This window comes from Phocoena sinus, chromosome 10 (genome assembly GCF_008692025.1).
Source record: "Phocoena sinus isolate mPhoSin1 chromosome 10, mPhoSin1.pri, whole genome shotgun sequence".
NCBI lineage: Eukaryota > Metazoa > Chordata > Mammalia > Artiodactyla > Phocoenidae > Phocoena > Phocoena sinus.
Window position 1 is genome coordinate 81,863,163 of NC_045772.1, and position 21,195 is coordinate 81,884,357.

A 21,195-nucleotide genomic window follows, 5' to 3' on the forward strand; every position below is an offset into this window, starting at 1 on the left:
AAGGCATAGCTAGAGGACAGATGCCACTACCTTAAAAGGAAGAAAATCATTTCCCAGAAAACACGCAGCTGCAATGTGCATTCTACAGGAAGTAGAGCAAAGCCTCTTAAATTCCCTCCCTAAGCAGATTTCTGCAATTATTAGAACTTAAAAATACAGATGTTAAAGACCATGGCTTAAGGAGTTAGTTAAACACGTGCAATTGCAGATGGAAAGACAGAAAATTTTCTGAAATTGGTATTAAATACCCTCATACATAAAGGGACACTGCCAACACATATGGCATAGTGGAGAAAAAACGACGCACTGAAGAAAAAAAAAAAAAAGAGAACCCGAACAAGCTATTTCCTTTAGTTGGACCACCATAGAGATGGCTAGTGCCAACCCAATATCCATTCTCTGCTCCCTCTTTACTAAAGAACTTCCTACATTATTGGAGAAGCCTTAAATAAAAACCTGTATTTTTAGTCCCTTGTGATAGGATTGGGCAAAGCAGAAGTCATTGGGTAGAGCTTATAAGAAAAGCTCTTTAAAGGAGACTTGCTCAGCTGGTAGACACCCTTTTATCCTTCCCTGCAGGAGCTCCAGCAGCCATCTTATGACTATGAGGCAATCTTGAGGACGGATGGAAGCTGGTGTAGAATGGAGCATAAGTCTGGTATAGTGATGGCACTATTACTACTTCACATTACCCCTGGACTCCTTTCCTCTAGACTTCTTTTATGGGACCAAAAAAGAAATTCCTAATTTGTTTAAGCTGCTGTTATTTTGGCTCAAATGCAGTTCTTAACTGATACTCACACCTAGCATAGGTTTCCATTAGTTTCCTTGTGAATGAGGATTATAAGTTAATATCAGGAACATAATAATTTTGGGGTAATTATATATGAATTCTTGTTTTAATTTAACTATTGAATAAAATTTATACCAATAGTTCTAAGTGTAGGTTAAATCTAGTCTTTTGTTGCCTTTATAAAGCACCAGTCTCTATTACAGCTAGCTCTCTGCACTGGGTGGACACCATCTGAAAATGGATTCAAGGACCATGCCCCTAATGGGCAGGTGAGGTAAGTGGCTGTCTAGTACATCTTATTCCTATTTGTGTTTCGCAATAATGCAAACGTGCATCTCTCTGAAGCATTTCTAGGGATTTTCATCAGCAGTGACAAGGGAAACACAGGAGTTAAAAGGCTCCCTCTTCATGCAGCCTCTCTTGTTTCCACTATACAGCTAGACCAGGAGAACCCAGAAAAAGGCAGGGATCACTTTGTGGAAATCCTTATGGATTTGTCATCTGCTTCTCACTCTACTTTTCGGTCTCATTCTGGATCAACCTCAATCAGTATGAGAAGCACCTGGGCGTGGGAGGGAACAGGCAAATACTTACGAAGAGGAGAGCCAGGGAGATCCCCCTACAGTGGTCTCAGACTTGGCTCTCCCCTAGTTGTCTTTTGTATGTAAGAACTCCAGGAACATTGCGCATATGTTAAATTCGGGACCACATGCATGAGTGTTTATGATAATCACAAAACTACAGACAATTTCAGCAGTAATAAAATTCATTTCTTATACTTAATATTACCTGCTCTGTGTTGCTATGCAAAGACTAATAAGTGTATAAACTTCTTGAGCCATGTTACATAAACATAAAATGTGATTCATGTGTATGTTTACAACCACAAAAACACATTAATTGATAGTCTACAGAAAGACTGAAGTTCTTTTTTTTTTTTTTTTTGCGGTACGCGGGCCTCTCACCGTTGTGGCCTCTCCCATTGCGGAACACAGGCTCCGGACGCGCAGGCTCAGCGGCCATGGCTCACGGGCCCAGCCGCTCCGCGGCATGTGGGATCTTCCCAGACCGGGGCATGAATCCGTGTCCCCTGCATCAGCAGGCGGACTCTCAACCACTGCGCCACCAGGGAAGCCCCTGAAGTTCTTTTACAAATTAAACAGGGTACTTCCCTAGTGGCACGATGGTTAGCGATCCACCTGCCAATGCAGGACACGGGTTTGAGCCCAGGTCCAGGAAGATCCCACATGCTGCAGAGCAACTAAGCCCGTGCGCCACAACTACTGAGCCTGCGCTCTAGAGCCCACGAGTCACAACTACTGAGCCCGTGTGCCACAACTACGGAAGCCTGTGCACTTAGAGCCTGTGCTCCACAACAAGAGAAGCCACCACAATGAGAAGCCCACGCACCACAACAAAGAGTAGCCCCCGCTCACCACAACTAGAGAAAGCCCATGTGCAGCAACAAAGACCCAGACACAACTCAGCCAGGAAGGAAGGAAGAAGGGAGGGAGGAAGGGAGGGCGGGAAAGAAAGAAAGAAAAGAAAGAAAGGAAAGAAAGAAAGAAAGAAAGAAAGAAAGAAAGAAAGGGATTATAAATAGGGTTACTTGTGCTAATTTACTGAAGATGCAACTAGAAAACCCAGCCTTCTATTCTGGGATTTTAAATCTGGTGCCTTTAGCAAATAGCATCAGCAATGGTTTAAAGTCATATTTGGCTTCTGGTGAATAGCAGTGGGGTTTCTCTTCTCCTAAGATCCTCCTGTGAGGCGATGTACCTTCCTCCAGCGGTGTGCCTGAAAACACTAACAGTGACAGCAGTGTGCACGCCCAAAGGAGGGATTCCGAGGAGCTTCACACATCCCTGATCTATCATCCCACTCTGGTCCCTGCCCCCCATGGTCCCCACCTTGATTTTAGCATCAACCCTAAACTTTTTCTTTTAGATTTCCTTACACTGATTGATGAAGTTTTTGATGTAAAATAACGTAGAATGACTAAATTCTTGTCCACTACCCAAAACAGAGGTGATGAAGAAAGGCATCTGCACACCTGATGGTACATCTTTACAGCAGTACAGGCAGGAGGCGCCACACCCCTGGGCAGATCCAGGGCCTTTAAAGCCATTAGAGATGCACAGGTAGTTTATCCCAAACACCCTAGTCACCTCTCCAGGAGAGTGGTAAGGCTTGTAGAACCCTAAAAAGGCAGAAAACCTCTTCTCCATGGAAACGTTAATGCTCCCAGGAGAGTTCGCTTTCTGTTGGAAATTCAAGACTTTGCAAGCAAACACGATAAGAACTTGCAAAGTCACAAGGTGACTAGAATGAGTGTCGGGCTTAGAATACTTAGGCAGGGGTGAGAGGAGAGGGGTGGGACCTGGAGTGTTTCCTTTAATTAGAGTCTCTATAGGTAGTGATTTCCCTACTTAACCAAAAGAAAGCAATGGAAGCAGCTCCCAGCCTAACCCTTAAAAGGAGAAAGATGGGTATCTTTAATTGAAATCAAAGCATCACAGAATTCTTTAATTATAGGCTCAAAGGGGTTTTGGGCTCATCTTGCAGCTCCGTGGCTTTCAGCAGGACAGTATTAAACCTTCCTGAAAAGATAAGACTCAACCTATTTTTAAACATACCCAAAGAGGACATTCTAGTCTTCTGTTCCTTTGTTAGACAGGGGAGGTTTTTTTCCCTTTCTAACCTCACCACAGGTGAACTTTCCTATTACTAACCTGAGCCTTCACACTGGAGTTTGGCTTAGTTTGCTCAGTGGAAATGAACTGCTAGTCATCATTAGCCTTCTTCTAAACTGTACTTCCATCTGTCCATATGTATGAAATTATAACAATTAATTGAGATATTTGGGTTTAGATCAATACATTTGGAGCTAGATGCCAATGGAATTACTGACAAAACACTGCCACCCTTCTTTTTTTCATACCTTTTTATTTCTCTGCCATGAGCTCCAGTACATTTGAACACACATACACACTACAACAAATGTGCACAGTCACACCGGTAAATTAAAAAACATTCCTGAAACAGCTAGTTAACATTTAGATCTCGGCCCTCCTATTCACATCAGGCGGTAATAGTGAAGGGCATAGACACTGGAGCCTACTGTCTGTGCTTAAATCCTGGGTCTGGGACCATGGGCATATTTTGTAATCTCTCTATGTGTCTATTTTCTCATCTGAGGAATGGAGACAATAATAGTATCTACCTTATAAGATTGTGGAAAGGATTTGTGAGTTACTATATTAAAAGCCCTTAGAATGGTGTCTGGACCCTAATCTTAAATGCTATATATTTGTCAGCTATTGTTACATCCTCCTTGCAGCAAAGGGACATTCAGAGCCTCGATGTTACAGAAGGCAAAAGTCTGAGAAAGAAAAGAATAGGACTCAAGTTTAAGGGGAGGGAATAGCAAGAAGAGTGATCAAGGTGAGAAACTGAAAAAGACAAAAAGCAAGTAAGAGAACGAAAGCTATAGGGAAAGAGGAAAAGCAGACATTTAATGGGGGGAAAGGTAGAAAGAGAAAAATATAAGGTGAAAAAAAAGAAAAGTAAAAGGGAAACAAGAATAAAAAGGTGGGCATGAAATAGGGAAGAAGAAGAAAAGAAGGACTGAGGATAACAAAGGAGACCAAACATTAGAAAGGACTCCACTTACAGCTTGAGCTGGGTGTCAGAAAAAGAAAGGAGTGAAAGAGAAAACAGAAATGTTGGAACAGAACACATGGGGAGAGGGGAGATAAGAGTGGTAACAGGAAAGGTTTCATTTGCAGCAAGGCCTCTTTGTCTTTGAATTAGGGGAAGTTTACATCCAAAATTAACACCTCTGATCTTCTAGACTTCCTTCCCAATTTCTCCTATTGCCTTAGAGTCTGCCCCAGACTTGCCCCCTAAGGTTTGCCCTGATGAGCTGTCTGACTTGCGTCTGGTCCGCTCTACCGACAAAGCCAAGATGCAGTGATCCAATCTTCACTTCATTTTCACTAAATACTCCAGCCATACTTATATTTACACCCTCTTCCTTCTCCAAACCGTCAGAAACCTGTAAGGGGAGCTGGTATTTCATTTTTTAAAATTATTCACCTTGACGACATCCCTCCCCACCCCCCCACCCCCGCCTCCTCTGCTTTTTTGGGGGGGAGGGGTGTCAATTTAGAACGAGAGGACCAAACGATACAGTACTGCAGGGGTATGCCGCTTTTAGGACTACAAATTGTCCTCCCCACCAAAGGGAATTAATCACCTAATCACTTGAAAACACGAGAGAGGCTGGCTCTAGGTATAAAGTAGAATTAGGATTTTAAAAAATACTTTTTCTTTTAAGCATTATCATGATTAAATTGCCTATTTGGTGCAAATAAGCCTCCCTCTTGGAGAAAGTCGAGAGACCTTAAAGGGCCCTCTAAGCAGATGAAGTGGACGGACCGCGAGCGTCTCCTCACGCGGGGGTGAGCTTGGGCCGCCGCCGCCGCCGCCGCCTCCGGAGTCACGAAGCCAGACGCGGCGCGTCTCCGCCCAGGACTCGGGAGACTGCAGCAGCGCTGCCGCGGCCCCGGCTGCTCCGGGAGGCTGGGAAGAGACGCGACTCCCGCAGACACGTGACCTCCTCCCAGCCGCCGCTTCCCGCGACCCAGATCCGTCCCCGGAACCCGCGCTCGGCGGGGCGGGCCGTGGGACACGTAGCGACGGCCCGTCCCTGCTGCGCCCTGGCGCGCGTGCATTCGGCGTAGTTCTCCCCTTGGTTCACGCGCCACTGGCAATAAAGAATGTTTCGGGGATCACCCGGGAGAATGCAGGAAGGAAAGACGTTTGGTTTGCCATCTATCTACCTGTGTATAGAGAGATTAATATCTATTCTCTCCATCCCCGCCCTGGCAGACCCGAGCGGCGGCAGCGGGACCGGAGACCCGGGAGTCCCGCAGCACGCGCTTTTCCCCCGGCCTCCAAGGCCCCTTGCCGTCCGCCGTTCCAAGCGGCAGGGGCAGTGCGCAACTGCGGGCACCTCCCGGTAACTCTCACTAGCAGTGAGTCATGCTCCCGAGGTGGCTCTGGGGAAAGGTAGCCCGGCTGGTGCTGGCCTGTGCTTTCCCCGCGCCGGGCGCCGCGGCTGCAGGGCGAGCGCGCGCGCGCACGGGTTCCCCGCGCAGTGATGTGGCAGCAGCTGCAGGTCGGATCACGTTGCTGGCCCTGTGCTGGTACCCGTTTGAGACAAGATTAAGGAAGGAGGCTTTGGAGGTGCCAGCGGTAGTAAACGTGGGCTCTGCACACTCCCGGAGTCGCTTATCACACGAGGGGGGAGGGGGCGGGGAAGGCACGCAGCGCCACCCGGGGCGCGGCGGAGTTTAGCCAGCGAGTGATAATGCTGCATCGCTTTCCGTGGTAGCCCCTCTCGTGCCACCCCTTCCTCACCCCCTCCCTCCCTGCCACGTTCCTCGGGGAGAGCCTGAGGCCCCAAACGTCGTCATCTGCGGCTGTGATTAGTGGCACCGCAATTCCGGCTGCTGCGGGAAGTTTGGGTGGCCCAGGGACACTGTGTGGCCGAAAGACACTTGGATTGAGACATTCTGACCCACTGGCTACATTCTCGTTTATTTTAAATCCTTCAGGGAGCGGATTTCAAGTTGTCCCCTTTCGGGGCAACCTCCAATCAGGGCTAAGGGGTCCCCGCCGGCAACCGAGCGGTGAGCAAACAAGTCTCCAAATTGTCCTTTGGGACTGAAGTTGACCCACCGCGAATTCTCTTTCTCTTTCCTTTTTCTGGTCCAAACCAATAGCACAGTCGGTAGAAAAGCAAAAAGCCACGTTCACGTTCCTGAACCGCAATGACGGACGGATTGAGGGAGTCTCACTTCCGAGCCGAGGAAGCCCTGGCTGCCCTGCACCCCCCGGCGCCGCCCCCCCCCCCCCCCAACACACACACACTCCCCCAGCTGACTGCACCGCCCTCGGGAAGATGAATAGCTTGGCTGAAGTTGTTTTTCCTTTCCGGTGGCCCTGATCAGGTGTCCCCGCCCCCTCCCGCCGTTTGCCCTCCCTCGCAGCTTTCTCCAGACGCCCCTCCCGGCCCGGCCCCTCCTCCCCCGCCCCCCTCTGGGCTGGACCGCGGATGGTACGTTCCGCACGTGAGCTGGGTGCTGGTCTGGCCGGCGACGCGCGTGCCCTGTGGCCAAACACTGCCCGGAGTGAGAGCAAACTACCAGCGCAGTGGGGCCGGCGCGAGTGTGCGTGCGTGTGTGTGCGTGTGTGTGCGAGAGAGCGAGCACGGTGGGAGGAGGGGACCAACCGCTTCACACTTTCAACACTGCACTGAAGAGGGAGAGAGAGGGAGAGAGAGAGAGAGACTGGAGACGTACAGATCCCCCCAAGATCTCCCAAAGCTACCGTCCCACAGATTATAGAACAGATCCCCAAAAATCGAAACAGAGGAAACGGACAGCGGTGGAACATGGACGAAGGAATTCCTCATTTGCAAGAGAGACAGTTACTGGAACATAGAGATTTTATAGGGTAAGGTGCACGCACCCTTGCGAATATCTGTCTAGGCTTCAGTTTGATTTTTTTCTTCTCCAGAAAGTGGTATGGAGCGGGCGAGGGCAGAGCCCCTCCCCGAATGGATGCCTGATGCTGATTTCTGTTTTGCAGACTGGATTATCCCTCTTTGTATATGTGTAAGCCCAAAAGGAGCATGAAGCGAGACGATAGCAAGGTAAGTGTAAGTTTCTGATGTTCCTCATAACCTGTCTGGAGAGTTAATTAGGGCCATTGATTTCACAGCGAAGCTCTGCCCGCAAATATATTCCAGCTTCCCCGACTGTGAATTTTAAGTGGTTTGCGGGATACTCTCAAGGGGAGATTAAACATCATACCTGAATTTAAATTGCATTTCAGAGCAGTCCAGAGGAAAGAGTTGTCTTGGGCATAGTTTCTCACAGTTTTTTTTTTTGGTGGTGGGGCGGCGGTATTGTAACATCCAGTAAATGAATGTTTAGCTTATTGTTTTCTCTCTTCCATGACTCTCATATATTAAGGATACCTACAAATTACCGCACAGATTAATAGAAAAGAAAAGAAGAGACCGAATTAATGAATGCATCGCTCAGCTGAAAGACTTACTGCCTGAACATCTAAAGTTGACAGTAAGATGCAGATTTTTATTCTTTGCCGCTCTCCAAGGGCGTGTTAATAGCCTGGTACTACTCCCAGAGATATAAGAATAAATGTAAATATCAGATTCCTTACAACCTGTGCTATAGAGGGTAGAGTTTCCTGCAAACTCAAGAGTAGGTGTTCACAACTGAAGGCAAGAAATCATTTATAACCTGTATTGTGGAAAGCTCAAGAAGTATAGGAATAGTACTTCTTTCAAAGTGTTTGCTTAAGTTGCTGTGCTGACTGGAGAGCCAGTGAAGCCAAATGTGTGTTTTTAAGTCACCAAGTGCCCCCTTCTTTTTTTGCACTGCAGACTCTGGGGCACCTGGAGAAAGCAGTGGTCTTGGAATTAACTTTGAAACACTTGAAAGCTTTAACAGCCTTAACGGAGCAGCAGCATCAGAAGATAATTGCTTTACAGAATGGTAAGTCAGTTCGGGGAAGCCAGCCCACCCCGAGGAAGCCGGGCAGCCCACAGAGGAGCAGTGTTAGGACTCTTCCCCCAGCCCCACCTCCTTCCTGGGGCCCACGGGCTCACTTTCATTTGTTAAATTGCTTACTCTTTCTCTTCACTGGAAAGTGCCCATTTCCCGAAGCATCCTAAAGGCTTTCAGCCGAACTCAGAGGAGTCAGATTTGTATTTAAAGTGGCGGCTGCGCCCTCTCCACTTCGGTTTTTCAGCGGGGAGTAGAGCGCCTCCCCCCCTCCCCACTCCTCCCACCTCTGGGCAACCGGTGGCTTATATCACTCGAATACGGAGGAAAAACCGAGATCACTTTAGTCAATGCAGGGCCCACGTGATAAGCAGATGTTTTAACGTCGGTATTTTTCTTCTCGCCTCCATTCCTCTGTTCCCCACCCCCGCCCCTCACCCCTTCCTCATCCTAGGGGAGCGATCTCTGAAATCGCCCATTCAGTCCGACTTGGATGCGTTCCATTCGGGATTTCAAACATGCGCCAAAGAAGTCTTGCAATACCTCGCCCGGTTTGAGAGCTGGACGCCCAGGGAGCCGCGGTGTGTCCAGCTGATCAACCACTTGCACGCCGTGGCCACCCAGTTCTTGCCCACCCCCCAGCTGTTGACTCAACAGGTTCCTCTGAGCAAAGGCACCGGCGTGCCCTCGGCCGCCACCCCCGCCGGGTCCGGGGCCGCCCCCTGCCTGGAGCGCGCCGGGCAGAAGCTGGAGCCCCTCGCCCACTGCGTGCCGGTCATCCAGCGGACTCAGCCCAGCGCCGAGCTCGCCGCCGAGAACGACACGGACACCGACAGCGGCTACGGCGGCGAGGCCGAGGCCCGGCCGGACCGCGAGAAGGGCAAAGGCGCGGGGGCAAGCCGCGTCACCATCAAGCAGGAGCCCCCCGGGGAGGACTCGCCGGCGCCCAAGAGGATGAAGCTGGATTCCCGCAGGGGCGGCGGCCTGGGGGGCGGCGCGGCGGCGGCGGCCGCCGCGCTCCTGGGGCCCGACCCGGCCGCCCCGGCCGCGCTGCTGAGACCCGACGCTGCCCTGCTCAGCTCGCTGGTGGCGTTCGGCGGAGGCGGGGGCGCGCCCTTCGCGCAGCCTGCGGCCGCCGCGGCCCCCTTCTGCCTGCCCTTCTACTTCCTCTCGCCTTCGGCGGCCGCCGCCTACGTGCAGCCCTTCCTGGACAAGAGCGGCCTGGAGAAGTACCTGTACCCGGCGGCGGCCGCCGCCCCGTTCCCACTACTGTACCCCGGCATCCCCGCCCCGGCCGCCGCCGCCGCCGCCGCCGCCGCCGCCTTCCCCTGCCTGTCCTCCGTGTTGTCGCCCCCTCCCGAGAAGGCGGCAGCCGCCGCTGCCGCGACCCTCCTGCCGCACGAGGTGGCGCCCCCTGGGGCGCTGCACCCCCCGCTCCCGCACGGCCGCACCCACCTGTCCTTCGCCGGCCGCAGCGAGCCGGGGAACCCGGAGAGCTCCGCTCAGGAAGATCCCTCGCAGCCAGGAAAGGAAGCCCCCTGAATCCTTGCTCCGCTTAGAAGGGACCCGGGTTCACGCGGAATCATAAGTTAAAACACCCTTAACGTTTTCAAGGGAGGAAGTGTAAGAGATGCACGACGGGCTTAAAAGAAAACAAAACATAACAAGCAAAAAAACCACAGGTGTTTTGTGTACGTTTGGAGTTCCTGTTTTGCTCATCCCTCACCGCCCACCAACCTCCACACACTAACATCCCTTTCTTCTCCCACCAGCTGTACAAGAACCTCATAGGTATTCTTTTTTCTTTAAAGAACTCCCCGTAATAAGTTTTGCCTTCTTTTAGGCCACGTTCCATTGTCTTTTAAAATATAGGACCGAATTCTCGAGGAAGTGAGAAGGGTCTGCTCAGCGAGTGAGCTCGCTGAACCAGGGTAGGGGAAAGGTGGCGGAGGAGCTGACGTGGAACCGCAGGTAGCTGCTGTCTGCCTGCGTCTCAAAGCTGTCCTGCTTGCTTTAGGAAGATTTCCACAAATAGAAGGAGGACCTTTTAGAATTCAACTTAGTCTTCAGTATTTCATAATGTTCAGCTTTTCAAGAGGCGTATATTTTTCAAAGAGGAAGCGGTGAGGATGCAGTCGCTCACGTTGCAACCTATTCTGAAGTGGTGTGAATGGTGTCTCTTAGTAAGTTGCGCTTGTTTAAGGAGATGTGGAGTTGGGCCAACGTCAGAACTAAGTCAGGGAAGGAGATGGATGAGGAAGGCCAGAGTCATTCTCAGTACATTTGCTAGCACTTTATTGAGAAATTGACCGTGAATCAATTAACTCATCTTAATTTCATATATATATATATATATATATATATGAAATTGAGTGCATCTGTTTTCACCCTGTCATTATTTAATCCATCATGTTTCTAAGTTTGTATCATCTTGGTGTTAAAAAACAAAAAAAGAATGTGTGCTGAACTTTAAAAAAAAGAAAAAGAAAACCAAGTCCAAACTGATTTATCCTATATTCTGTTAATTCACAAGAGTGGAGGAGGAAAGCATTAAACTGGTCCGTTTGGGTTGGAAATGCTGTAAAGATGTGGAATGAAGCCCTGTGAGGCCTTCCTATCTCCAAGTCTATGTATTTTCTGGAGACCAAACCAGATACCAGATAATCACAAAGAAAGCTTTTTTAATAAGGCTTAAACCAAGACCTTGTCTAGATATTTTTAGTTTGTTGCCAAGGTAGCACTGTGAGAAATCTCACTTGAATGTTATGTAAGGGGTGAGACACAACAGTCTGACTATGAGTGAAGAAAATATCTGGGTCCTTCAGTCAGTTTGGTGCATTTGCTGCTGCTGTTGCTACTGTTTGCCTCAAACGCTGTGTTTAAACAACGTTAAACTCTTAGCCTACAAGGTGGCTCTTATGTACATAGTTGTTAATACATCCAATTAATGATGTCTGACATGCTATTTTTGTAGGGAGAAAATACGTGCTAATGATATTTTGAGTTAAAATATCTTTGGGGGAGGATTTGCTGAAAAGTTGCACTTTTGTTACAATGCTTATGCTTGGTACAAGCTTCTGCTGTCTTAAATTATTAAAAAAAATAAACACTGTCTGCAAGAAACCAGCTGGTTTAGAAAAGTTTAGTATGTGAAGATAAACTAGAAATTATCTTTATATTCTAGTATTTTCAGCACTCCACAAATTCTATTACCTAAAATTAATATTGCCACGCTATTTTGTGATTTTAAAATTCTTACTAAGGAATAAAAACTTTAATATACGTACGCTATGAGATTGTCTAATAATTAAAAAGACATAATGGATGCTCGGATAGTTTTAAGATAATCTATGAATATAGGGATAAAAGTCATTTAGGTTCTCAGATACACAACTTTATTTGTCACTGGTTTGATATCACACATTTGCAATCTCTTGCAAGCCTCCAGGCTCTGGCTGTGTCTACTTGGTTGTTCCCAATATATCTACATGAAAAGTGCAAAAGAAAAACCTACCAGTCACTTCCATGGTTTATGTTAGACCCAGTTTGCTAATGTTTTTATGACTGATGGAGCTTTTCATCTTTGACACCAGGTAGCCTCTGTTGTGTGGTCTGGTGCTTCTCTTTCACTGGATCCCGTATAGATACTCTATCACTTAGGGGTGGTTAATTTCTTGGTATATTTTAGCTTCCTAGCCTTTATAAAATAATTCTTTTGTGGGACTTTATCATGGAATTCAAGGAACAGAAATAATTATTTCTAGACTTTTCTCAACTTTATAATCAAATTTGTGATTTGATACCAACTGTGCAAAAGATTGTCAATATTTAGTTTCAATAATGTTCTTCACAAACCCCTTGATTTTTGAAAGGTGTTGAAATAATAGTCAAAATTTATGAGATGTAGAAAAAGTGCTCCCTCTGCTGACTTTATGGCAACCAAACTGCAAGTCATAGAAAGTGGAGCCGGAAGGAACCTCGGAGATCAGCTGTCCAGCCCCTGCCTTTTAAATATGAGAGAAATGAAGCCCAGAGATATCAGATATCTTCCCAAGGCCACAAAGCTACCTGGAGCCAGCACTAGAGGCCAGGTCTGTTGTATCCCCCAGTCAGTGACCTACTTCCCGTTGCAGCATCTTGAACCAAATAAACCGAATTTGGGCAGCATTCATGAAACATCATGAATAAATCACAGGAAAAGGCAATAAAAATTAACATTACAAAACCATGTAGGATTTTTGAGCATTGTAAGTTATTGAACTTTAGAAAAATGTTCTGTCCAAACCAGAATAATGGAAAAAAGTAGCATTTAAAATATTTTGAGCTACGTGTTAATGTCATATTGTAATCATGTGTTTCATAGCCAAAAAAGATGCAAAGTAAGTCAGGATAATAAAATGTTTTAGCATTTGTATGATTTTGGTATAATAAAACAAAAAACCTTAGGGTTGGACCAGATTTTATAGATTAGTTGTTTAGTCCAAATGCCTCTATACTAGCATAGTAATAGGATAAAGTTAGTGAGGATAGAACTGCAAAATGATATTGTCCGTATTGCATCTGAAAAATGTTATTTTGGTCATTGATTTATTTTAATGAACCAAAAGACTGGGGTCGTCATAATTTGCTAAGGAGGATTCTACACCCAGAGCGGTCAAGTTTAGCCTAAACCCTTTGTATTATATGTGATTTTTCAATATACGACAAATATGAATCTTGAGTCAACAATATTCTACACGTATAGTATTACACGGATTAATTTTACATACACATATCTCTTAGCAAAGTTTATATTGAACTGATAAACATCCTTTCTTCCCACAAAGAGCTAAGCACGCTTTTAAGGCACTAGACACTACATTTTAATAGCTCTTTAAAGTATGACTGGAGTTTTAGTTCCTATCATTGTGAAAACTATTTTTCATTTAGTTGTCTGTTACTAGCCATACAGGCCATAAATTTTGTTATTGCCCATCAAAAGTATGTCAAAGAAGCCTCAGGCTGTTCCCGTCTATGTCATGGGTCGATTCTGAACCTCTCCACGGGAGGTGATTGCCATTTGAGGTTCTGGGAAGACAAGGCTGGACAGACTAGGGGCTTTTACCTTAGACAGAAATGAACAGAGCCGGGCTTCCCTGGTGGTGCAGTGGTTGAGAGTCCGCCTGCCGATGCAGGGGACACGGGTTCGTGACCCGGTCCGCGAAGATCCCACATGCCGCGGAGCGGCTGGGCCCGTGAGCCATGGCCGCTGAGCCTGCGCGTCCGGAGCCTGTGCTCTGCAACGGGAGAGGCCACCACAGTGAGAGGCCCGCGTACCGGGGCGGGGGGAAAAAAAAAACGAACAGAGCCCTCATGAACGAGTTAAGCCCATTATAATGCTAAAAGCTGGCTGTACTATTGTGATCACAGTATTTTATTTCAGAGAGCAATCTGATGTTTTTCATTAAACAAAAATCCTTAATCTGTTGGACCCTCAGATCAACATATTTAGGCCCACCCATTGTTCTAACTGTGCTGTTTTAAATAAATTCAAAATGAATATACGGTGCATGCCTAAGTCCAACGTAAGTTCCAGTTTTTCATAGAATTTAATAGGGGATTGACATGGAAAATTATCACATATTTTCTGTGATTAAGATGGGATTTATACTAAAAAACATGTGCAGCATGTACTGTAAAAAAATGCTCCAGGGACCTCCATGGTGGCGCAGTGGTTAAAAATCCTCCTGCCAGTGCAGGGGACACGGGCTCGAGCCCTGGGCCGGGAAGATCCCACATACCGCGGAGCAACTAAGCCCGTGTGCCACAACTACTGAGCCCGCATGCCACAACTTCTGAAGCCCGCGTGCCTAGAGCCCGTGCTCCGCAACAAGAGAAGCCACCACAGTGAGAAGCCTGAGCACCACAACGAAGAGTAGCCCCCGCTCGCCACAACTAGAGAAAGCCCGTTCGCAGCAACAGAGTCCCAACACAGACAAAAAATTAAAATAAAATTAAATAAATAAAAATAAAAATGCTCCAGGAAAAGAGTTGGACACTTGTCTTAAATTGAGTTTCTTGCACTTGTTCAGTGGTTCTATATTCAAAACTCCAAACAAATGTAAAACTAAACCTTGTAAAAAGTTGATGTTTGGGCTTCCCTGGTGGCGCAGTGGTTGAGAGTCTGCCTGCCAAGGCAGGGGACACAGGTTCAAGCCCTGGTCTGGGAAGATCCCACGTGCCACGGAGCAGCTGGGCCCGTGAGCTATAAATACTGAGCTCTGCGTGTCTGGAGCCTGTGCTCCGCAGCAAGAGAGGCCGCTACAGTGAGAGGCCCGCGCACCGCGATGAAGAGTGGCCCCCGCTTGCCACAACTAGAGAAAGCCCTCACACAGAAACGAAGACCCAACACAGCCAAAAATAAATAAATGAATAAATAAATTTATTTAAAAAAAAAAAAAAAAAAAAGTTGATGTTTTAAAATCCTGAATTCAGTGATGCCCAATTTATGTGGCTTCAGGGAATGATATGTGCCCCCATGAAACAATGGTTGAGAAAACGGAAGCTTCTATGTTCAGGTGCCAACACTGTTTACCTGTATTACTTATTTATTTTTAGTGAAAAGCTTAGTAAAATATGTTACACATGTCTTAGGAAAAAAATACCCTACTGAGAAAGTTAACCTTTCTCAATAATTCAGGGTCATGATTATAAACATCACTTTTGCACTACACACGTCATCTGCGAGTACTGGCACCTGCACAGAATTCTTTTTGAGTTCTTATACCCGTTTTTATAGGCTTTTCAGTCTCTTTACTCAGGGTCAGGCTGCCATATCACTTCTTGATGTGTCAGAGCGCCTGCCTAAGTCTTATCTGATTTGCCACTTCTGACTTACTGTGGGCTGGGAAACCATTTAACCAAAACCACACCCATTGAAATGCATCTAAAATTAGAATTAATAGGTTCTAACAGAGTACCTGAGGGGCACTTCTCTAAATTGTGTGAGCTTGTAGAGGCAGTGACATGTTGATCCCGCCAACTTCTTTTCTCCATTTAACTTTCACATTCTCAGCAAGGTTCCATATCAGAACATTTATGCAAAAGCCTTCAGACACTTTATATATTTTTAATCATTTTTATTACACACAAAAAAATGGTTTTATCCCACAGTAACTTCAAAATAAGGAAATTCCCGTGCAGAAGCAAATTGTTTGATTTGATGAGCACTTCTTTCTCTCAGGATGATAGGAATAGGAGACCAAGGGCCTTCAGTGAAAACTGATACTGCATTTTGATTCATGGATGACTCTGGACCCTGCTTCTGGTGTGTTATCTCTGCCTCTGGGTTTTGGACATCTTGGGTGGCAGGCCCAGCTAAAGCATTCTGGGGAACTGGCAGGGAGGACGTGTAGGCCCTGATGCTGCCTCTGAATTTAGACATTGTCGATCCTTTGGTGAAAGGTTTCAGACTCCCTGTGGACTGCAACACATTCCTTTCTCCTTGAGCCTAGAGTTGGAAGAAATAGTGGGTATGGGGATTCAGGCATTTGTTTCACTCCTATTATATGTGAGGTGCTGTGTAAGTGCTGGCTAATCAAAGATGAACAATCTCTGAGGATCTCAGAGTCTATTGGGGGTGACAGACCCACACTAAAATAAATTACATGTGCCACGCAGGGGTGATTACAATACTTGGGGGTGAAGGTTGCTAACTTCGTCTGGGTGGGCCAGAGAAGACCTTGAGAAGACCTTGAGAAGTAGCTGAGTCCATCTCCAAAGAGATGGCTCTGGCACACTCTGGCCCTGTGCTAAGCAGCAGGACAGTTTAACTGGCTATATTCGACTTGAGGTCTGAGCAAGTACTTCCTAACTTCTCAGTCTCTTTATAACTTGACTGCCATACTGACTCTCACCATCATCTCCTCCTGAGGATCTGGACCATAAGGTGGGATTGAGGGGTCATGATAGTTCCTACTGCAAAGAATAGCATTCAGAGCATGATAATATCTAATGAAGTAGAGGGGGAAAAAACAGTACCTCACAAGCAGCTCTGTCTCACCTCATCCGTCTTACAAAACAAAAACCACTAAGGGTGACTTCCTCTCCTTCAAGTAGGGGCATGGTGATTCATGTTCTCCACTCAGTACCCAAAGGGGAAATGAGAGATAGGAGCCCTAGAGGGAAACAAGGAATCCTAAAGCCTGTTTTTTGAAACCTCTGGGAGGAAGCTGAAGCAAGCCACTAGTCCAAGGTTACATAGCTCAGTAAGTAGCAGAACCAAGACTGGAACAAGATGTTTTGGTTTTTGATTCCACTGCTCTTTATATTATCACCCATAGTGTAGTAGTTAGGAAGGCGATAGGCTGTTTTCTCATGAGTTAAGCTAGTCCATTCGCGGTCTTAAGAGGCAGAGTATATGTTTTTGGTGGACAACAGAAGATTAATCACGGTAGTAGCCTTTCCAAATTATGGCATAGAGCATGCAAAAATTATGATGGAGAAATTCTGGAAAAACAATTTTCAACATGCACAGACAGAGCTAAACAATTTTGCTGTCCACTCAATTTGGAGACATCCAGAAATGTGTCCTTCTTGGTTTGGAAGTCCCCACATGATCTGGTGAGCTTTCCATCTCTGCCTCTACCCCTCCGTACCTAGTGGGTCTATTGAATTCTAAAGGTTCGCCATGAAAGAAGGGATTAAAGCAAGCCTTGAATCTGGACAGAGGGAACCTTTAGAATTGAGGAAGTAGGAAAGAGGGCGATTTGCTACAGCTTTTATATGGGGTATTTTTAGGGTGTTGTAAACTTCAGCTACGGTTTCAATTTGAAGTCTTTTACATATGTGTTTGCTCATGTGTATACACAGAATATCAAATGCCTCGCAGTGGACACACTGAGTATCCGCCACATAACTCGGTAATAAACTTCGCTTTCATATACGGCTTTACAGGTTCAGCAGTTTCAAAAACCAGTTTTGACAGGGGTACTTCACACTGGATCCAATTCCTGAAGACCTCAGTTACTTAATTAGAAAATTCCCTCTGATAGGACATTTTAAAGATACCAGCGTCTCTTTCTGTGACACCTTAAGCAGGGTTTGGTTTTCGAGTATATATTGCTGTTAACAGGGCTTATCTGCATCTCTATAACGTAGCTGTGTGACCCGCACGTGACCGAACAGGTGAAGAAACCTGACTATATGCCCACACCCTGCAGAGCTCTGCAGACACAAGTGGGCGCGATAAAGGATCTAGTTCTGAGCTCTGTGTTTGAAGCGTACTCATCTAAAAACTGGAAAACCAACCCTAGCTCTGAAATCGCCGCTTGAGCGCTTCACAGTGAGGGAATTAAAGCCGAGAGGAATAATGTCACCAGCCTGGAGATCTTCAAGGAGCTCTAGGATTGGAAAGAGAGAAGCATTCTTAGGTTGCCTAGCGATAAATCTGCCGATGATATCATTCTCGGGGAGGCCGGCCTCCCCCTCCTGTCCCCGCCCGGCTGTCCTTCCTCCCTCCCCACTCTCCCTCCTCGCCCCCTCCCACGCCCGGGTTCAAAGTACAGCGGCGCCGGGTGAGGGAGCTTGAGCCGGACTCGGCGCTGTCACGTGCGCCCGCACATGCCTCGGCGCACGCTGCGCGGCACGTGAGAGGGGGCGGGGCGGGGGCCGGGAGGCTCTGGCTCACCGCCTTCTGCGCGTGCGCACTGGCCCCTGCCCCCGCCTTTACCCTGAAACGGGCTCCGGGGAGCTGGCGGGCTGCCGAGTGGAGGGCGGCCAGGTGGAGGGCCGAGGGCCTACGGCCGAAAGCACGGCAGGGCAGGGCAGGGTAGGGCAGGGTAAGGCAGGGTAGGGCAGGGCAGGGCAGGGTAAGCCAGGGCAGGGCAGGGTAAGGCAGGGCGGGGCGGGGACGGGGACGCGCCCTCCCGACAGCTGCGCCGCACCCTGCTGCGCCGAGTCCTAGCGGGCCGGCCCGAGGTAGTCATTCATCCCGAATTAAAGCCGGCTGTGACTCGGTGCCCCTCGAACCATTCTGACACAGCAGTTTCCGAGCAGCCCTCCCGGCGCGGGTTAGAGGAAGGTCGACAACCGCCTCGGAGGGCCTTGGGGCGGGAACTTCAAGCCTGGGCCGGCCGCAGCCGGGGGAAGTGACAGGCTGGAGGGTGACACACCGTGACACACCCCGCGGCGCCGGGAAGCGGGCCAGACCCTGGCCTGACCTGGGCTCGTCTTGCTAGAGAAACCCCTGGCAGTAGGTGTGGGTGTGGTGAAGTATCTTTCATTGATTTCAGTTTTGCAAATTGAATTCCCACTAATTAAGCACTAGGGGATTTAGTTAACAGTGATCAATATATTGGGACTTAACGGGGAAGGTGTAAAGGAAAAGAAGTGATTTTATGGCCCTGATGGATTCTGCATGGTGCCGTAAAGTGAAGGAAATTAATATAGTCAGGGGCTGAGAGATGGGTTTTTTAAGTTATATTTTTAAAAAAATATGTAGAAACACTTTCTCTTAGGAAAAATGATCAAGTCGCACACTTTCACTTTTTGAAGTGATCACAGGCTGATTTTGTAACACGTCTGGAAACGTGCATGTTTATAAAGGATCTGAAATGAGTAATTCCTTTGGAGTTCATGATACCCTTTGGATAACCGGGTGCGCACAGCAGTGTTACAAAGATAGGGAAGCACCGCTATCCCTCTGCAGATTTAGTTTGGGTCATGTGATGGAAAGCGATCTCGGGGGTTGCCAGTAATATTTGGACGAGTCAGGTGCCAGTATTTGCTAAGACATCCTAGAGTGGTTGTAAACTCTCCAGCGTAAAGGGCACAGTGAGTGCCACCCTGGAGACAGACTGGTATGAGCTAACAGACATTCACAAAGCACGAAATGAATTCATTGTTTGCTGTTTGCCTTGTAATGAATATGTATGCATAATGTCCTATAGGTTGAGTTTGAATAACACTTCGCTACCACCCAAACTGTAGGAAACAGCTTAGTTATTAATAACACTCTGAAAGTTGAAAAAGCAAAGGTAGACTTCCAACATTTAGTCAACAAATCTACATCGAGCTCTTACTATGTGCCAGGCATTGGGGATACAGCAGTGACCCATACAAATTTATCACCCATCATGGTGCTCAAAACTTGCAATAACACCTCCCAAGTTCCCAGGCATTTGCTAACCAATTATTATATATGACAGCTAGCACTTATATCCCTCTGCACTGGATTTTTTTTCATTTGGAACTTAGGAAGATGCCAGGCAAAAGTCATCAATTTTCAGCCCTTTCTCCTGTCCCCTCTCCCTTCCCTTAAGTCTCTGGAGCCATACTAGCCTCCCTGCTCCTCTTCTAACAGGACAAGCTTGGTCTTTCTCAGAATATTTGCACTTGCTCATCCATCTGCCTGCAACACTCAGTCCCCAGATGGGGGATAGCTGATTACAACTGCACCCACACCTTTTTTTTTTTTTTTGGCCATACCACTGGGCATGCGGGGATCATATTTCCCAGACCTGGGATCGAACCTGCGTCCCCTGCAGTGAAGAACGCAGCATCCTAACCACTGGAACGCCAGGGAAGCCCACTCCTACCTTTTTTTTAGATCTCTGCTCAAATGCCACTTTTTCAGAGAGGCCCCCCCTGAGCATCCCATAGGCAATAAATAAAATGCCACTCCTCCATCATTATTTTTGATCTGTTTTTTCTTCATAGCAGGTATTACTCCTGACATTATGTATATACTGATGTATATGAATACACAGACATATTGTTTGTTTATTGCTTGTCTGTCTCATTAGGATGAATAGGGACTTTTTTCACAGCCATTTGTCTAATGCCAAGAATGGTACCTGGCAATAAATAAATATTTATTTATTTGCCTTTTTTAAATAAACATGTATTGATTCTCAATAGACATTTGCTGGATGAATGAATGAATTTCTGGCAAGCACTTCAGCTTGATGACCTCACCAAAGACAACACAACACTGGCCTCTCAAAGCATCCCCTTCCGTGTTAAAGTTCATTTCACCAACACTTAGCACCTGTGTGACAGACATCAACAAGTGGTAAGGAGTCAAAGGCAGTTAACATCTGATACCTGCAAATGGGAAAAGACTCGGAGTGACTTGGAAACTGATTGGATTTTATTGTCGCAATAAAATTATAGATACAGTATTTAAGCATTAATAGAGTTCCCCTAACAATAGAGTTAATATCACTTTCACCTTAGTCCAAATGATTACATCTTACGTTAAAAGAAATTGTTCACTTAACTGAGATACCTTCTTTGAAATTTAAAATTAGAGTCTGATCATTTCTCCATCCCCTGAGTCAGAGAGAACAAACCTGTAGAAGAAGTAAGTGTCAAAACAGATTGTATCTCAGCTCTCAGATGGCCACTGAACCTGTGTGAAACTCAGTGGGACCAACTGAATTCAACCCCTGATGGAATGTACAACACATGTGACTAGGGCTTGAAGGTCCCAGATGCTTATGCTCTTCACCGGCTCTGCCAGGTGTGGTAAGCTTTGTCCCTTAGGCAATAAGCTTCTTCAAGGCAAGAGCCAGTATCTGTTTATCAGTGCATGCTCAGCACCTAGCACAATGCCTGGCATACAGTAAGCGCTCAATAAACAGCTGTTGAAATCCAAACTCTCCTCCCCATTCCCACAATCATTGTCCTAGTTCCAAGCATTATCATCTCACACCTGGGTTATTGCAAGAACCTGCTCAGTGGTCGTGGTCCAGTCTTCCTTTCCCATGCATTGGCCACACTCCCAGCTCAGTTAACTTTTTAAACACCAGTAGTGCACTAAAC

At 46.9% G+C, this 21,195-nt stretch overlaps 2 protein-coding genes across 2 annotated transcripts in view; one reads left to right on the top strand and one right to left on the bottom strand.

Annotated features, from left to right (window-relative positions):
* The window catches only part of SSPN (sarcospan), a 132,007-nt gene extending 122,051 nt beyond the window's left edge, over positions 1-9,956 (bottom strand). Inside the window, exon 1 of the mRNA XM_032646406.1 lies at positions 9,847-9,956. The gene's annotated coding sequence lies outside the window, so the exon portion shown is untranslated. The remainder of the gene's footprint in view (positions 1-9,846) is intronic.
* BHLHE41 (basic helix-loop-helix family member e41) lies at positions 6,997-12,135 on the top strand. The gene is made up of 5 exons (XM_032646402.1): positions 6,997-7,315; positions 7,451-7,514; positions 7,837-7,944; positions 8,271-8,382; positions 8,846-12,135. Exons 1-5 carry the CDS (start codon positions 7,254-7,256, stop codon positions 9,931-9,933), a joined length of 1,434 nt encoding a protein of 477 aa, XP_032502293.1. The 5' UTR covers positions 6,997-7,253; the 3' UTR covers positions 9,934-12,135.
* The last annotated feature ends 9,060 nt before the right edge of the window (positions 12,136-21,195 follow it).